The sequence below is a fragment of the Syngnathus acus genome, chromosome 20 (assembly GCF_901709675.1).
Source record: "Syngnathus acus chromosome 20, fSynAcu1.2, whole genome shotgun sequence".
NCBI lineage: Eukaryota > Metazoa > Chordata > Actinopteri > Syngnathiformes > Syngnathidae > Syngnathus > Syngnathus acus.
The window spans coordinates 3155462-3173063 of NC_051104.1; the positions used below are offsets into that span (position 1 = coordinate 3155462).

The following is a 17602-nucleotide window of genomic DNA, read 5'->3' on the forward strand; positions in this document are numbered from 1 at the left end:
CAAAGTGAAGCAAGGCCACCGTGAGTTCAAAAGCGGCAGAAGTTGGGAAGTGCTCGACTGCTGCCAGTTAGTGACACCCGATAGCGGACGAAGCTGATCCGCTGCCAAGCGAGCGCCGGCGGCTCGCCCACACACCCGGCTGGGAATTAATCCATTGATTGCAGCGCTGAAGACTTCAGTGGGCAGCGAGGCTGGCTATTCTGGCACTGAGAGGAAATGCCTCCGGGCGGTAGCCAGTTTGGAAAATAATGATAAATATAACGTCTCACCAGGTGAGCGTGTAGGAAGTGTTTGGAATTTTTGTTCAAGGGATTCCCGACGGTAGTTCTGAATTGTGTTGGTGAAAATGTACATTGATGCCCCCCCCTTTGTCTTTGCAGAATGGATTCTGCCATTGGGGAAGTAACAATTGCGGAATTTGGTAGACATGTCCGTCATGAGTAAACCCACAAAAATGGCATGAAGTAAGTCTGCCTTTTGGGTACAAGGTGAGAGAAATTTGGGTATTTCGAGCCAATTTGAAAATGTAAACCCCCGGGAGACAGTTTCTCTTGGAAGCATCACATTTGGCATGTATGTCTATCATGAGTAAAAATTCCCAAGAAGCCTGGAAAGTTTTGTGTTTAAAGCCTTTCGGCATATCGTGGCCACTTCCTGGTGAAAGTTTGTTGGACTCCTACCAAATCTGAGCAGGCTGTACTTGTGATGCTAAATTGGCAAATCTTTGTTACCACCGCATATGAATGGATGGATTCATTTTCAAACGCAAAACCCAAAAGACATTTATCTGGTCCTGAGGATTTTATATCGGAGTGTCATGGGAGTCCACTTGTTATTGTTGTTTCTGCGTCTTATTATAAAATGGCTTCCTCCCGGAAAGCTGTGAAAACTCATGAGCGGCGGCATCAGGAGTGAGTCAGAAGTTGCTCCAAAAAAGAAACGGTGGCCACTGGCAAGCGCTCAGAATGGTCCGGAGCGGAGCGATGAAGGCAAGTGAGGACACAAAGCGATGTGATTGATGGCAGCACAATAAAGTGAGCACCCCCCCCCCCCTTTGGGCCATGTAATCTTTTCTCTCCTGTTGACGAGCTTATTGAACGCAGCCCGCTGCCGACGGCGCACTCGGCCCAAAAGAAATCTCTGCTGCGACTCGACTCGTCGAAAACACTCTCCATTTACTTTGACGCTAGCGACTGCTGTTTTCCACTGCGGAAATGACATCTGATGCTCTTTATGGCCTCTCAGTCTTTCCATTTTCAAGCTCCTCCATCACGGCTTTCGTGTTTTTATTTTTTACGTACCACTCACCGTTTGAAACGTGAAAATCTTGCGTTGCAAGAGCTTGTAAAGGCCCGAGGTCATACTGGCACACTTTGGGCTCTGTTCTAGTTTTGGCACTCTTCAAAAGATCAGCTCCTGACTCATCGGCGGTATCACCTGTCATGATTTACCGAATTAAATAGCGCCGACTGACTGCACTGGTGAGTCACCGGTCTTAAAAATGCAAACGGTTGGTTTTTGCTCTTCCACACGGGAATCATTTGTTCCGCTCTGACAAAGAACTGCACTCCACAAATGTACTGTACTATTTATTACTATTTGGAGGCTGCATTATTTCACAGGCATCGAAGAGTCGGAATTAAAAAGCTCGCATTTCAGAGACCGACCAAATGTCCCTTCTGGCGATAGTTACGCAAGAAGACGATCGCGAATGCTACGCTAAAGCCACGGTCATCCCTTGCTAAGACTTTAGTTTGGGCGAATCTGGTCGTAACGAGAAAAGTAGAGCAAATCTGGCTCCTCGTCGGACAGCTGCCGACCTCGTCCATCTAAAATGCCAACTTAAAATTTACCTGGGCGTTTCGCTGAGCACTGACAAATCTTCTGGTCCTCGATAAGAGGTCCCGTTATCAGCGGGACCACAAGCACCTCCATCACGTGAAATCCGCCGAGATGTTTTGTCAGCACCGTCGTCATTCAATTACTTTGTTATCTTAGCTTTGAGCCAATGGCAAGCTCACGTGTTGTTAATGATTTCAGAGTGTCTTTGTAAATACATAACAGTGAGCCTAAGCAGATTTAACGCCGGCGCCGCACGGCTGACAGATTCAATATTTTCCGCTGTTTTTCTGCCACTCTTTAATCTCCTGGCGTAACACCTTTAGTGCGGCATTGCAAACAAATGGAATCAGCCTGCTTGTGATTCGGAACGATGCCGACTCCCCCCCTACGGGCCTGGCATCATCCCCTATCACCCCCCCCACTTATTATAGTGACTGGCGTAGATGTGAGGAGAACATTCAATATTCTGAAGCGAATTCCTCTTTTACGCTCGCGTGGATGTCGTGGAATTCGCTTTTCCGGCACTCCGGTCACAATCAAAGCTCATTCCGGACTCTGTTCTGATTTGCACTCCGATTCCTGACCGTTGTTTTGGCGCTGCGTACCGCCCAGTACCTGCCAAAGGCCTTGACGAGCTCACGGTCCACATTAGGCGTCGGTGGCTTTCTATTGTAGAGCACCAGGATGCTCCACTCGGCAGCGGTGGCGGTGCACTGAAGGTGCACATTTGCATATCAAAGGGTGTGGGGAACATGTCTGGAATTTCAAGCGACTTCTGTTGCCACCCGACACACGAGCAAAACGAAAGGACGCGCTTCCTCGTACCGTAACGAGAGGCTTGGAAAGCCGAGCGCAGGTGCGCCTCCGCTGCCTCGCGGCCAATCACGTAAAAGTAGGTCAACCTCCTGGAAAAAAAAAAAGTCAGAGAATGACTTCATGGGATATTTCCCTCATGACCTTCGTATCTATGCGATGCTTTGCAGAGTTAGCTCTTCTTGTTAATTTGAGGCTCAGTGTCGCCCCCTACTGGGTGTGTGTGTTACTCCTACTAAATGTAGCACAGAACACCCCCACCCCTATCGCTTTTCAATCGAATTCAGCCTGAAACGTTGTTTGTCCAGATGGCTAGCTGCACTTTCTTTGGCGATTAGCGAGCAGAAGGCAAAGGTAGCGCTGATCTTCACGTGCAAAGAGGAGCTTCACACTGAGAAGTTTTTTCTCTCCTTTGGCTAATGACGCCCATGTATCACGAGACGCCTAATGAGGCTGAGTGCGCAGCCCCCCGCTGGCCGACCACCCGGCGCCGCCGCCCCTCATCCACCTGCGCATGTGCTAGATCGCAGTATCAGTCACTCATGGACTCCCAAGAAAATGGAGCACCTTGCTGGAGAGGAAAAATAACTTTTCCCATATTGATAGTAATGCTCAGTTCTCTCGTGGCCCTTTTTGTTTGTTTTTTTAAGAATTATTAACCAATGTAAAGTGCTGAAAAAAACTTTCTCTCTTTAAAAATACCTTTTGTGCCGTTTCTCCGTTTTTTTAAATCAAATAATAATGCTTATGTAGATGCTAATATAATTAACACGTCAAATAAATAATCAAACGAGACATTTACAATTTCTGGCGAATTTCAAAATGTGTGTACCGTATTTTCTGGACTATAAGGCGCACCTAAAAACCAAACATTTTCTCAAAAGCCGACAGTGTGCCTTATAGTCCGGTGCGCCTTATATATGGACCAAATTCCTAAATTTAAACTGGCCCAAAGCATTGTGTCATGAAATCAATCATAAGTGGCCCGCTGAAGACTATGAATCATGAATCAAAAAGACTATGGATCATTATTTTGTGATTATAAAGTAATTTGTTGCGTCTGAAGTTAAAATAAAAAAGATAAAATGGAGAATGATTTGATTTGGATTAAAAATCTGACATGATGCATTAATGGTGCGCCTTATAGTCCGGTGCGCCTTATATAAGGACAAAGTTTTAAAATGGGCCATTCGTTCAAGGTGCGCCTTATAGTCTGGAAAATACGGTAATATGCCATTTCTCCTTTTTCAAATCAGATAATAATGCTTGTGTCGATGTTAGCATAATTAACACGTCCAATAAATCATCAAACGAGACATTTACAATCTCTGGAGAATTTCAAAATGTGTGTGGTTTTATTTTGCCCTTGCTGCATGCAAGTCTTCCTTTCCTATTTCCGTCGAGCTACAGCGCTAGCGTCGTGAATCCTCGTAACCACACAGCACGTGCTTGCTCTTGCTCTTTAATGAGCAGCCAGTCAAGTCATTAGCACAAAAAGCACTCAAGGAGCACATTTGGTCGACTCGGAGGCGTTGTACCTCGGCTCGCTTTGATCGAAGTAGCACTTTGACCCGCCTCGAAACAGATCCCCGACGCGCCCGGACCAAATGTTCAAGCTGATTTCAGCCATGCGCCGCGGTTGCGCGTCCGGTCGTTTGAGGCCTTCTAGCCGGCGCTTTAAATGGCGTCCGCGTCTTGTGAAGTGACAAGCGAGGCTGTCGTCGGAGAAGGACAGAGTGTACTTCCTGATGCATTTCCCCAGTGCGACTGCAAGAGCCCGCAGCACTTGCACCTGCTGCGCTGTAATCAAACCAATCAAGCTAGCTGATGGTCAGTGATTGCTTTTAGATTGGCAGGCTTTGCTGTGTCTTTTCCCCCATCGCAGCCCACCCACCTTCTCCTCCAGTCCTTTAATGGACACCTGCTCCGGCAGAACAGAAGACCCCTGTAAAATCAACAAGACAGATGACTGAGAGAACATGCCAGCATCTTCAGGCTTTCACCTCCAGGAAATATAATTGCTCTTTCGTTGTGTTTTTCAAAGATCAGATCAGAGAGTGTCTTGGCGAAGCAGAATTTTCATCACAATTTGGTTTTTCTGAGCTCAAGACAGCTTCATGACTTAAAAACCCGTGACCTAAAATGTAGTTTGGTTGTCCTGTTCTGTTAAAAAGTAAGATGACAGATGTGTTTGAAATCTCTTCTCCAAGCTCGTTTGTGTGGGAGGTCGCGCAAAAAAGTTTCACCTCCTCCTCAATTGAAAAGCTTTTTCCAAACAAACTGCCAGAAAGAGAAATCCGCCATCCCGGGACACGCCGCTCGCTGCCAAGGTGCCGCCCTCCTCGTTAGTTCATTTGAAGTACAGGCGGCGTCAACGTGTCTCGTGCGGCTGCGGGGCCGGCGGAGTGTGACGGCGGCGAGCCTCGGCCCGGCGTGGGCGGTCTCACATGAGAGGGCAGCAGACGGGCGCGGGTGAGAACCGACGTGTCACCGCTGTCAAGACGTTGCCCACGATGTCAAGTGTGCGCGCTCGGCCGCTCGCCTTTGACTAATTGACCCCGAGTTGACGTCTTAGAAGCTCCTGCAAGGACAAAGACGAGAAATGCTCGTCAACTTCTTTTGTTTCTTTTCAGCCGCTGGACTATGAGAGCAAGAAGGCGTACACCTTCAAGGTGGACGCCTCCAACGCTCATCTGGACCCCAGATTCCAAACCTTCGGGGCCTTCAAAGACACGGCGACGGTGAAGATTAACGTCCTGGATGTGGACGAGCCCCCGGTGTTCAATAAGGCCGCCTACGTGATGGACGTGTACGAGGACACACCGGCGGGCACCATCATCGGAGCTGTGACGGCTCAGGATTTGGATGCCGGCAGCAGTCCAGTCAGGTGAAGTTCAACTCGCAACGAAAGTTCCTTTTCCCACGCCCGCTATGGCGTGAAGGATTGCCATTGTTGCCATGGTTACAAATGAGAACAAACTGCTCGGGGGAGGAATTTGCTGTTTTAAGATCATTAATGGAAATCGTTGCAGCAGTAAAATGGTGGATGTTATTATAAAAACAAAAATGATACAACAATAAAGGGACTTTAAGAATGAGTTTACTAATTGGGGCTCAAAACTGGTATCTAAATTAGGGAATAAAAGCTTGCATGAGAAAAAATTGAAACATAAAAATTGCATAAGAATTAGGGCTGCAACTACTTAGATAATCGATTAATCAATTTTGTATTTACTGATGAGAAGCTGAAATTGCGAATGGATGCTTTGGAATTAAGACGCATCGAGACAATTACCGATTAATTTGATAATCGATGAGTTGTCGATTCATTGACTAATCGTTGCCCGTGCACAAAGGCGATTTTTATAAGCCAGAACTTTTCCAGCCTGTGCAAACAACGAACAGTGACAAACAGTTGAAAATGAAATTCAATTATTTCCAATTAGCAGAGTAAATGTAATCAAAGCACTCGGGCCTCCTAATGAAGTACTCGGCTGATTGGAGAACACGATGCGGCTTCTCTTTACCGGACCGAGTGTCTTTTTCCCGTGCTGCCTGATTGAAGCCTTTACGTCTTTGCATCTGCTCGGCCATGACTGCCGCCCTTGTTCATCAGCGGAGGACTCGGGAACAATCGATCAATCAATGTCGTCTCGGCATCACAATCACATCGGCTCTGAACTTGTCGCGACCTCGTCAGAGTGACGACTTTAAGAAAGGGCCTCGACGTTCGTGCGACAGTTTGCCTTCCTGTCATACACGATGAGTTTTTCCAGACCCTTCCAACCTATAAAGTACCGTATTGGCCCGAATATAAGACGACCCTGATTATAAGATGACCCCCTCTTTTTCAAGACTCAAGTTTGAAAAAAGACTTGTTGAACACCAAATTTAATTTTTATACAGAAAATAATTAATATAGAATATAAACAAATGATTATAACAATATATTCGAGAGAAAAAACATGTTATTTTGCCTAATTCAAATCGTGCAAAAACTTTCTATCACATCTTAATATCTGAACATTTAAATATGTAAACTAAAGTGCAATCACATGGCTTCTGGTTTTTCCATTTTCTGTTATATCTTCTCTTATTTTCTTCTCTTTTCTTTCTTACCGCTATTTTTTATTTTTCTTCTCCGTGCTACCGCTATTTTTATTTTGTTTCTTCGTGACAGGGGTTCGCTTTAGCCTGGGGAGTTAAGGTCAGCATTTTAAAGATATCTGGCGCCATCTAGCGTTATGAATGGGTATAAAGTCTAGACCCCGAATATAAGACAACCACCACTTTTTCAGTCTTATTTCAATGCAAAAAACATCACCTTATATTCGGGCCAATACGGTATATTCATTTATATATACATATTGTTTTGTATACAACTTATGCGTACGTCGCCCGAACAATGCAGTCAACACATTGAGCGGCCAAAAAGAAAAGGATGACAGGTCCAATTCTCAAGGGCAAAATATCGGCAAAACATCAACTTCCCTCCACTTTAAGAAGACGACCCTTTTTGCTCACGCAATCACACTGTGTTATTTGTTGCAGCTTTCCAGACATAAAAATAACTCTAGGCCCAAAATGGATTACAGCGCGTGAGACGGGCAAGAGTAAAAAACACTGCCCACCGCCGCGATAGCATCTTAATAGAAGCTCAAGTCTTGTACTCGAGTCTCTCGCTCCCCCCCGGTAATTACCGGGGGAGACGTTTAAACATCAGCTGCCCGTTATGGATGTGACACGAGTCGCTAAACTCGCCGTGCCCTCGCGCTTCGCCCCACCCCACGGTCTTGCCTCGACCATCGCCGGCCCTTAAAAATGGATGAGGAGCCTTTTGTTTTTCAAGTCTATTAACCTGCCGAGACCGCTCGCAACCAGACGGAGCGTGACGGACAAAAACGATGTTTTCAATGAATATTTGATCATCGGACTAAACAAAACAAAAGTCCGGAACTGACATTTGGTCAACCAATGAAAAACCTCCAACAAAATACAGTTTTTGTAAAACTGCACTTTGTCTGCATTTTAATTATTCACTGGGACTTCCTGGAGTAAAAAATAAAATAAAAAAAAACAATGGAGAGTTGTGTCTACGATGGAGAGGCGAGTGCGCTTTTAGCCATGTGTGTGTCCGTGGAGACAAAAGACCGTCATGAATGTTGAATGACGCTCCGCTTCGAAGGAGCTTTTCTGCCTTCAAACACTCGCCACCCAAAGAATATAATAAAATAATTGATCACATGCAGCACTCGGTCCAGCAAGTCGTCGCGACTGCCGTTCAATTCTTCCCCGGCTTAAAAAGAAACAACAGGCTTAAATCAAACAGAAACAAATTTGAATCCGGGCAAAAGTGGTAAACCATTTTGCCAGATGTGTTTCTGTCATCATTCTCTCATCTTGTGAACACGAGGCAGCCCTCCCCACCCCTCCTCCTCCCCCTCCCCCCACCATCCATCCACTCTGACACTCAGTGGGGAAGACGAAACGAAAATATACTGCTGAATATGAATGAGGGGATCAAGTAAGTGGCCAAGAACCAAAGTCAGGATGGTGACATAGTGAGGCGCTCCTCACAAAGTCCAGCCTGGCCTCTGAAGAGAAATAACAAATAGAGGCCAGGCGCCCGAGCGTAGTCCCCTGTGCCGCTAAAGTCCAACATGAGCGGGCTATGATCAATATTTGAATCGCCTCCGAGTTATGGATAAAAAAGAGAAACATGAGAAGAGAATTCCCCGCATTGACAGCCGGCGGGGGAGGAGAAACTAACTTTGCCGCTGTCCCAGGTACTCCATCGACTGGAGGAGCGACCCGGACGGCTATTTTGACATCGACCCGGTGGAGGGAACCATCTCCACCAACGAGATGCTGGACAGGGAGAGCGTAGCTTGGCACAACATCTCCATCGTGGCCACCAAGCTGAGTGAGTACAACAAATGCTGAATCAGCAAAGTGTCATTTCGAAACGGACGTCTGTGCTCCTTATTTAATGAGCACAGCGAGCGATTTGGGAAAATAAAAAAAACCGTATTTTTGCCGCAGGCCTTTACAGATTGAACACTTTTACTACTGTCAATATTCAATCGTGTTTTTTTTTTTCCACGCAAAGCTTTATGGGCCGTGATAAAGCGCGATGGTGTCTCCTGGGGCTCGCTTGACTTCAGTTTTTATTATTTTTTTCCTGGCCACCTCACCCGCATTACAAACGTGAGCCTCAGCGAGTTTCACGGCAGAACAATGGCGGGCAGAGCTGTGGATTTAAGACGCGCCATCAGGCTAATTATGGTTTTTTTTTTTATAATGATTATTCAATGGAAGGACGTGCGTCAAATTTGCAAATAAATAAGCAAATCCATCGTCATCAAGTCCTCATTCCGTTAAGAAGCGTCAAAGTCATTATCCCGAGGCAGGCCGGCGCTCAATCAAAATTACCCACGCCGTATACTCATTAAGGCTCACTCGCCTCTCGTCATTTCCGTTGCCTTGGAAACGGACTTTGCCCGCTTCGTAGCAAGGTCGCGCTTGGGATGCACGGCGGAACTGCTCCGGCTATTTGCGCGACCTGAGCGACTCAAACCTTACCTTACATTTCAATCTCCAAAGATCATTGAGGTCTTTTTCAAGATGATGCAGGCAAAAACCAGTTTTTGTCATGTTCAGTTCTTAGTGGTACCCTGGCCTGGCGCCTCTTTAAAGAGTTCTTTGAAATTTAGCTGTCAAATACGCTGAAGGCAAAGCGTCACGTCTCGAGGGAACGCCGAGTTTCCTTTCTGCTTGATCCTCGCCCACCTGCACCTCGCTGGCGCTCTTATCTGGCTTCCGCACTTCACTTCCGCAGCCTCGGTTGTTTCTTAAGAGCAGGAGTGACACGTGGTCAGGCTGCCGGCGGAAAATAACGGCGGCGTACCGACAGCGATCGCCGCATCTCATCCGACTCTGGAAAAGAAATGCGGTCTTGACCTTGACTGGCTTTTGGCTGGCGGTTGAGCTCAGGGCGGATGGATGCTCTTTTTTTTGGCCGTGCCGTCGTGTTATTCCCCGTGCGGCGTTGTTGCTTCTTAGAAGTCGCAATCGAGTCAAGTCCTGCGCAAAGAAAGCTCCCTGCAAGGAGGCCACCAAGTCCCACGACATTCGGCGCTTTGACAAATTGGTGAATCATCATCAGAGCAAAAGGCCAAAATGAATTTCTTTCTCAAACGGTACCGCGGCCATTTTCTGTTTTTGAGTTGAGGAGATTAATTTAGTCAAAAGTAATCCTTTGGCGCCAACTCGCTAGCCAGTTGAAGAGAGTTGAGGAACCTCATTCAGACAAATGTAGTGCTTTACCACCCACTGTGTTGTGACACGGAGAGGCAACTCCCAGGCTTGTTTGCAGAATGTTAATTAAACTGTCAGCTATTCCAAACGTGGGCCTTCACTGCCAAAAAGTCATCGGGAAGCATCTGTGATTGCTCCGTTGTAGATCACGTTCGCTTTTGCCTCTCTGGCCACAAGCGAGCAAAAGAAGGACAGGCGCTCTGGCGCTCTCCTGGGAGATTTGCTGCGCCTGCCGCCTCAGTCATGCAGCAAAATGAGAGCGCCATCTGCAGCTCTCCAGAGACACGGCGGCAGAAGGCGCCCCGGAGACGAGCCTGGCCGTCCTGACGGCCGGGAAGAACCGTCTCGCCCACGGGAACGGTTCCGCTCGGAGGCTCGAGTGTCATCCGCTTGGCGCTATTTCTTTCCAATTCCATCTTTTATGCTGCCAGCCGGATTTTATTGCTTTGAGCTTGACTGAGTTGTTTTCAAACCCTGTCTTGCCTTACTACGCTTTCTCAAACTCCGAAAATATTTGAAAATTCACACGGCGCTCCATCAAAACGGAAGACACAGAAAGGAGTTGGAATTCACCTCGCCCGCCATATCATAAAAGTCTCCATTATATTGCAAAATCTGATATTTACACATATTTTTAAAAGAGTTCCTACCATTGAGCAATAGTGTGTGAGCAATTGAGGTCCCCCCAAAAAATTGCCTCGAATTGATTCCAAGTCAACATTGTTTTCCAGTTTGTCATCCTTGCAGTGCACTCCAAAAGCTTTGAGGAGCGCCGTATTCAAGTGAGTTTAATTTAAAACTAACTGATTAGCAATAGAAAAGCTTGACTGGCCTCCGAGGAGTTCTGATTCATAAAAACAACTAGAGCAAGTGTTATGAGGCTCAGGGGGGCCACCGGAGGATTGTGGTGCAGTTGTGCCACCTGGTGGTTAGAATGTGCCAGACAGGATTACTGGCTTGGATTAGAGTCATAAAAACATTCATTAAAAAAAAAAAAACAGTTTTAGAGGTAAAAGAAGATTTGGAGGTCTCCAAAGTATGCAGGACCTCGGCAGTTTCCCGACAAATCCCGAGTGGCTTGTCGCACGGGAAGATTGCTTTTGGCATCAAGGTCAAAGGCGGGTTACTAAGCGAGCCCAGGTCTCGCATTTTAAATCCCTTCGGGACGACTCTGCGAGAGCCCCCGACCTCAATCCCGCCGGCTCCCCATCCCCACCTAAGTAAGCGGAGAAAAGCCTATTCCCACATCAAATCCGTAAAGTTTACCTTGTATGAAAAGAACATTTCCTCGGCGCACTGATGGAAGGCTGTGTGTTTGTGTGTGTGTGTGTGGGGGGGGGGGGGGGCTTCCATTAACCTGTGTATGTCAGATGTTGCAACCATCCAGGCTGCATTTCCTCAGCTCTCCACACGGTGTCACTGCCACCGCCTTATCTGCATGCGCTCTCCTCCTCCTCCTCCTCCTCCTCCTCCTCATGCAATTTCTGAAGTTGTCTGTCTTTGCCCACGCAGATAGTCCGGTTCTGACCAGCCGGGTGGCCGTCTCCGTCCACGTGTTGGACATCAACGAGTTCCCGCCTGAACTCGCCAGCCCCTACGAGAGTTTTGTGTGCGAAAACGCCAAAATGGGACAGGTACGTCGCAAACTCCAATCTTGAGGATTATTTCTGCATTTATTTATTTTGTCTAATCATAATTCAGTCCCAGTGTTGCTTTTTCAACCTCATCTGGAAGTTATATTTGCAATGAAAGTCATTTTTGAACCAATAAATACTTTCTAAAATAATAATAAATAATTTCAAGCACCTCCGACAAGGACGCAATATCGGATCAGTGCGAATCGGGCGGTACTTTGGGCGTGATGTATTTTCGGCACAGCCTATCCAAGTGCGCTCATAAATAAGGACAGGAAAGCAGCCGCGCCTGCAAACGAGCTCATTAGCTGGCATCGCCATGCGGCGGGCGGCCGTCGTTTGGCTTTCCATCACATGGCTGAGAGACACGACGCGCTTGACGGCCCGCTGACTTTTTTTGTCGTCTGAAAAGGTGATTCAACTGTTCAGCGCAAAGGATCAAGATCTGCCCAACGCCGGACAGCGGTTCTCCTTCAAAGCAACAAAAGATGAAGTCCGAAACAGGAATTTCACCATCAGAGACTTTGGAAGTAAGTGCTGTACTTTCTTGAGTTGCATTTTTAACTCTTTACCAGCAAAAATATCTTCTTTCCCTTAAACCACAGGTGTCAAACTCAAGGCCCGGGGGCCAGATACGGCCCGCCACATCATTTTATGTGGCCCGCGAAGACAAATTGTGCATCAAATTCGTGTGTCATTACTAGAATTGCAAATTGTCTTCACTTTTAAGAAATATATTTTTTAAAATATTTGACGAGTTCTTACTCGTCTGATTTGAAAACGAGTTATTTGTCAGTTTGTTTTGTAGCTTTTACTGTATATAATATGAGGTGCTCATTCCATTCTTTGGAAAGCGCTTCTTAGCTTTCCTCTCCCCGAAGTTGCTTCTTCTTGTAGCGATAGCGACCGCTAACGCCCCCGCAGTGATGTCAAACTGAAAAATATCTCAAAGGTGCGCGGACGAGCTGCTTGGGGGCCTCGGACGGCCTTTGAAACGGAAAAGGAGGCCGTGTCGGGATGAGCTCCGCCCGAGGGGAGCCGACGCATGCGGCGTCTGACTCGGCCGACTCTTACCTTTTGAAAGGTGGCTTACGGGCGGGCCCGTGAGCCCGCTGTGCCGTCCGAGACGTGATGGGCAGGGACAGGAAGTCGACATCAGCGGTGAGGTGCGGCGAACGAGAAAGAGAATGCCGTAAGGTGCGCGAAAACGCCCGAGCGCCTGTCAAAAGGAACTTGTGGCGAGGAGCAAAGCAGCCGTGACAGCGGGTCAGCCTCTCCGACGCGAGCCGACAGAAGCGGGCCGCATCCATCCGACACGTTGCCTCGGTGTTACGCGCCGCGTCGACCTCCATCGCCTTCACACGTCGTCACCGCTCGCTAATTTCCTTCCTTGTCTGTCATCACTCTTGTTTCTTTTTCTGGGCTGAGCTCAAAACGTGACTCACAATTTTTGCACGGTTAACTTTAGAAACATTTGCACGTTGATAAAATGTCTCCTCCCCTGTAGACAACACGGGCGGAATCGTGACCAAGCGAGGCGGGTTCCGCCGACGCTCACAGGAGATCTTCCACCTGCCTGTGGTGATCGAGGATAACGGTTACCCGTCCAAGAGCAGCACAGGAACCTTGACCATCCGAGTGTGCGGTTGCGCAACCGACGGATCGCTGCTGACGTGTAGCGCGGAGGCTGTTTTCCTGCCCGTGGGCCTGAGCACAGGCGCACTCATCGCCATCCTCCTGTGCATCGTCATCCTGCTGGGTCAGTACGATATGTTTGAATCGCGTGATGTCCAAGTTGTGCATCAGTTGAGACGTCGTACCCACCCCCACCCTTGAAATATGCTTAGACCTTGGGCTTTTTTTTTTTTTTTTTATAAAAAACGTATATATATATTTTTTTATTCAAAACTTATATTTTTCATTTTTATTCATCCATCTTCCCCTGTTTTATCCATCTCAGTGTTTTCTGAAGAATTATTTGGGTTTGTGAAAAAAAGAAAATGTTTTGCTGACCCCCTGACCCCACGGCTCCCCCCAAAGAAAACATCCTCGCTCCGCCAATGCTTTCTGCAAGATGTCGCAGTTGTGCATCATCACGACAATGTCTATGTCTATCAGCTCACAATACAGATGCTAAGTAGCTAATGTAGCTAATGTGCCATGACGGAGATCCCCCAATTTCATTTATTTTTAAAATTGCACGCAATAATGAGAGAAAATGCAAATGTGCGATCATTTTAACGAATTGCCATTCCATGCAGCCTCGCCAAGCATTTTGGACTCAAATAATGACATCTTCAATATCTTTGTTTTGCCAGATAAGAACATCTTGAAAGTGGTAATCTTCCAACAGATAGTGAAGTGCGCCCATGTGTGGTCGAGCCCTTTTCTCAGACAGCCAGTTGCCATAGCAACTAGGTGGCAACACCCGCAAGGCCCCAAAGGAGGGAATGCACATCATTTCCCTAACAGTGCTTCCGCCGCTAAATTCATGTTTGGCCATTTTGAAGCGTTCAAGGTTGATTAGAGGACACAAAGTGCTCATTTATGACTGATGGAAGGAGGAGCGGGTGCCGGGGGGGGGTTGCCAGATGAGTCTGTGACCCGGAACCAAAGTTCCCTGTATGCATCACCCGCAAGGTCGTGCACGCTTGTTCGCCTTCATCCCGGGCCGCTAATGTCTAAACTCATTTACATACGAGGGAGGGCGAAGTAATGGCGAATTTTATGGCGTCGGGTTGTGAAGCGTGAACGTCGGATGCTCCGTAGAAGTGAATGCCTTGCTGCGATTCAAGGGCAGGCCTTCAAACATGACTTTATTTACTTTACATCATGGCACCCCCTGGTTTATTAAAACTATACGTAAGCCCAGTCTGGGAAACAAATGAGTAGCTACTCATACACAAACTCCTCCTCTTCGTTTTGAATCATATGATCAATAATTCTCGAATACAGCCGACGCGCGGCTACACTCAACACGTGCTAGCGGGAAGCCGGCGTTCCCAAGGAGCGCGCGTCTGCGCCGGCCGGATTGCGGAGTGGGATTAGCGGAGACGACTAAAGAGGTCAAACGATGAGCTATATTAAGCAGATCAGCCAACTCTCATTTGCATTGTGCAGCTTGAGCCAAATTGGCTCAGAAACAAGTGAGGGCTTGTTGTTGTATTCTGCAAAGAGGCCACAAGGGGGTGCTAACGCACTACACTTTTTAAAGGGAGACAGAAGGACGTGAGCTTGCAAGAGACCAACCTCTCGCTTTTTTTTATTTATGTATTTTTATTTTTGTGGGAGGGGGCTTTTGTCGACATTTTTAGCAATAAACAGCTGAAAGTCGGTACAAGGTAGACGACATGCACAACCTTACACAATCTGACAAGGCTCGCGTGTTTAACCTGCAAATGAATTCTGTGCAGTGGCAGCCCTCAATGCACAATGTTGTTTATTTATTTTGGAAGCGCTCGGGGCGGCCAGACAAGTACAATTCCTAGCGAGGGTCAACGCGTAGGTCAAATGTACGCACGTGCGGGTTTGAGCCAGGCTGAAGAGAATGGCAGTTGTGCGTAGCGACACACCGCAAGCTATTTACTTTTTGACTCCTCTCCGTCGTCGGAGGGGTTGTGCGCATGATGCAACAGCGTTTTGCGCCATTTTGAAGCTCATCATTGTCCTAAAATCATGTTGGCCCTTTTCACATGATCTTCTGACACATGCACGTATGGTGAGTCCAATTTTTCTGTGTTGGTCCCCAACCTAGTCATCGTGGTTCTCTATGTGGGCCTGAAGCGGCAGAAGAAGAAGGAGACGCTGATGTCATCCAAGGAGGACATCCGGGACAACGTGATCCACTACGACGACGAAGGCGGCGGCGAGGAGGACACGCACGCCTTCGACATGGGGACGCTCCGCAACCCCAAAGTGGTCAAAGACAACCTGTTCCGCCGGGACGTCAAGCCGGAGGTCAAGCGGGGACCCAGGGTGCCCCCCTCCAAGGACAGCGCCGACATCCGGGCCTTCATCAGCCAGCGGCTGAAGGAACACGACGGCGACAGCTCGGCGCCGCCGTACGACTCGCTCGCCACTTACGCCTACGAGGGCGACGGCTCGGTGGCTGAGTCGCTCAGCTCCATCGAATCGTTGGCCGTCGACGCTGAGGAGGACTACGATTACCTCAATGAGTGGGGGCCCCGCTTCAAGACACTGGCGGGAATATTCGGGGAGCACTCGGAAGCCCGCTCGGACTCCACCAACACGGAGCATTGAGGCCGCTGCCAGCAAACCTTGTTTTGTCGCTGGACACGTTAGGACATAGTCAGAGAGGAGATCGAAAAGTCACACTGCCCAGCTTATTGGAATCTAGTCACGGGTATCGGACGTCGGCATAAAAGTCACGCAGTGTCAGGAAAAAAGTTGGGCGAGACGTGCTCTCGAAGCCCCTCCCCCTTGTAAGGAGGCCGCGGGACAGTAATCCGCCAGTTGTAGTCCGTGTCGTTTGCTTGCCATGTCGTTGCCGGTGTAATTGCTTCGACTTGACAGTTTGCCTCAAGTCAGCGGTGCGGTTCCACAAAAATATCTTTTTCCTGACGTGTGATGACTTTTGTCTGACATCTCGACGCCGTAACTTGACGTCTCTGTTTGGGAGACTTTTCTCATCTTCTGTCTGACACCCTGAGGATGTCCTGAAACATCTTTCCATCTTTTTCTTCAGTTCTGTCCTTGACGTTGTTTTCATGACCCGTCCCATAATTGTAAAAAAAAACAAAATGGCGAGAGCGTAGAGCGACGTGGTCAGTTCAGTCTGAATGTTGTTGACGTGTATCCGTGGAGATGATGTCATTTCCGTGAACATCTTCCAAAGTGCCTCAATAGAAGATTTCACGCCACGCGAGCGAAACGACCGACGACGTCACTTCTGTGGCCACCGTCAGGCCAAAGATGTTTTGAATGTTATTTATCCTTCTATTTATTGATTGGCTCTTTGATTTGCTTGTGTATTTATCTATTTATCTCATACTATTTTTTTATTTTTGGGGGGCAAACGCTTTTTGTAATGAAGTGGATGTTCCAGTTGGGTGGGTTGTGTCCGTAGACATGAACTAGACTTGTTTAAATAAAAAAATAAAAAAAGAGAGGGAGACAGACTTTAGGGCTAAAATGGGCACCTCTGTCATGTTCTAAACACATTTTTCTTAAATAAAACACACTTGAACAAACTTTGGCGCCAGGTAAAAGTTTCTTCAAACTTAACTTGTAACCTTTTTCAACAAGCGATTAACCTTCTTAACACCTCTCGTACCCTCCTTGTCATCTATCAGATAAACACAATGTTACATTTTGAGGCTAATCCCGCAAGAAGACGTTTAGCCGTATCTCACTTGGGAAATAAATCCTCTGCTGAGTCGCTTTACCCCCCAACCTCCCCCCCCCTATTGTCGACTCAACAATTAGCCCACAGAGGTTGTCGGTAATGGAAAAAAATGCATGTCTGCCATGTTGTACAAGCATCCTCGTTACAAAATGGAAGCTTTGGCGGGAAGCCAACGCAATGAATCGCTTCTTGTTTGTGTCGCTCATCAAAGCTCGCCTTCCGCCTAAGCGGCAGAGTGATTACCGTATTTTCCGGACTATAAGGCGCACCTAAAAACCGAAAATTTTCTCCAAAGCCGACAGTGCGCCTTATAGTCCGGTGCGCCTTATATATGGACCAAATTCCTAAATTTAAACTGGCCTGAAGCATTGTGTCATGAAATCAATCATAAGTGGCCCACTGAAGACTATGAATCATGAATCAAAGAGACTATGGATCATTGTTTTGTGATTGTAAAGTAATTTGTTGCGTCTGAATTTGAAATAAAAAAGATAAAATGGAGAATGATTTGATTTGGATTAAAAATCTGACATGATGCATTAATGGTGCGCCTTATAGTCTCCGGTGCGCCTTATATAAGGACAAAGTTTTAAAATGGGCCATTCATTGAAGGTGCGCCTTATAGTCCGGT

At 47.3% G+C, this 17602-nt stretch overlaps 1 protein-coding gene across 1 annotated transcript in view; it reads left to right on the plus strand.

Annotated features, from left to right (window-relative positions):
- LOC119139149 (cadherin-12-like) overlaps positions 1 to 16816 on the plus strand; it is a 51221-nt gene extending 34405 nt beyond the window's left edge. Inside the window, exons 7-12 of the mRNA XM_037279566.1 lie at positions 5289 to 5542; positions 8442 to 8578; positions 11485 to 11606; positions 12019 to 12136; positions 13114 to 13365; positions 15361 to 16816. Coding sequence (XP_037135461.1) covers positions 5289 to 5542; positions 8442 to 8578; positions 11485 to 11606; positions 12019 to 12136; positions 13114 to 13365; positions 15361 to 15866 — 1389 coding nt within the window. The 3' untranslated portion in view covers positions 15867 to 16816. The remainder of the gene's footprint in view (positions 1 to 5288; positions 5543 to 8441; positions 8579 to 11484; positions 11607 to 12018; positions 12137 to 13113; positions 13366 to 15360) is intronic.
- The last annotated feature ends 786 nt before the right edge of the window (positions 16817 to 17602 follow it).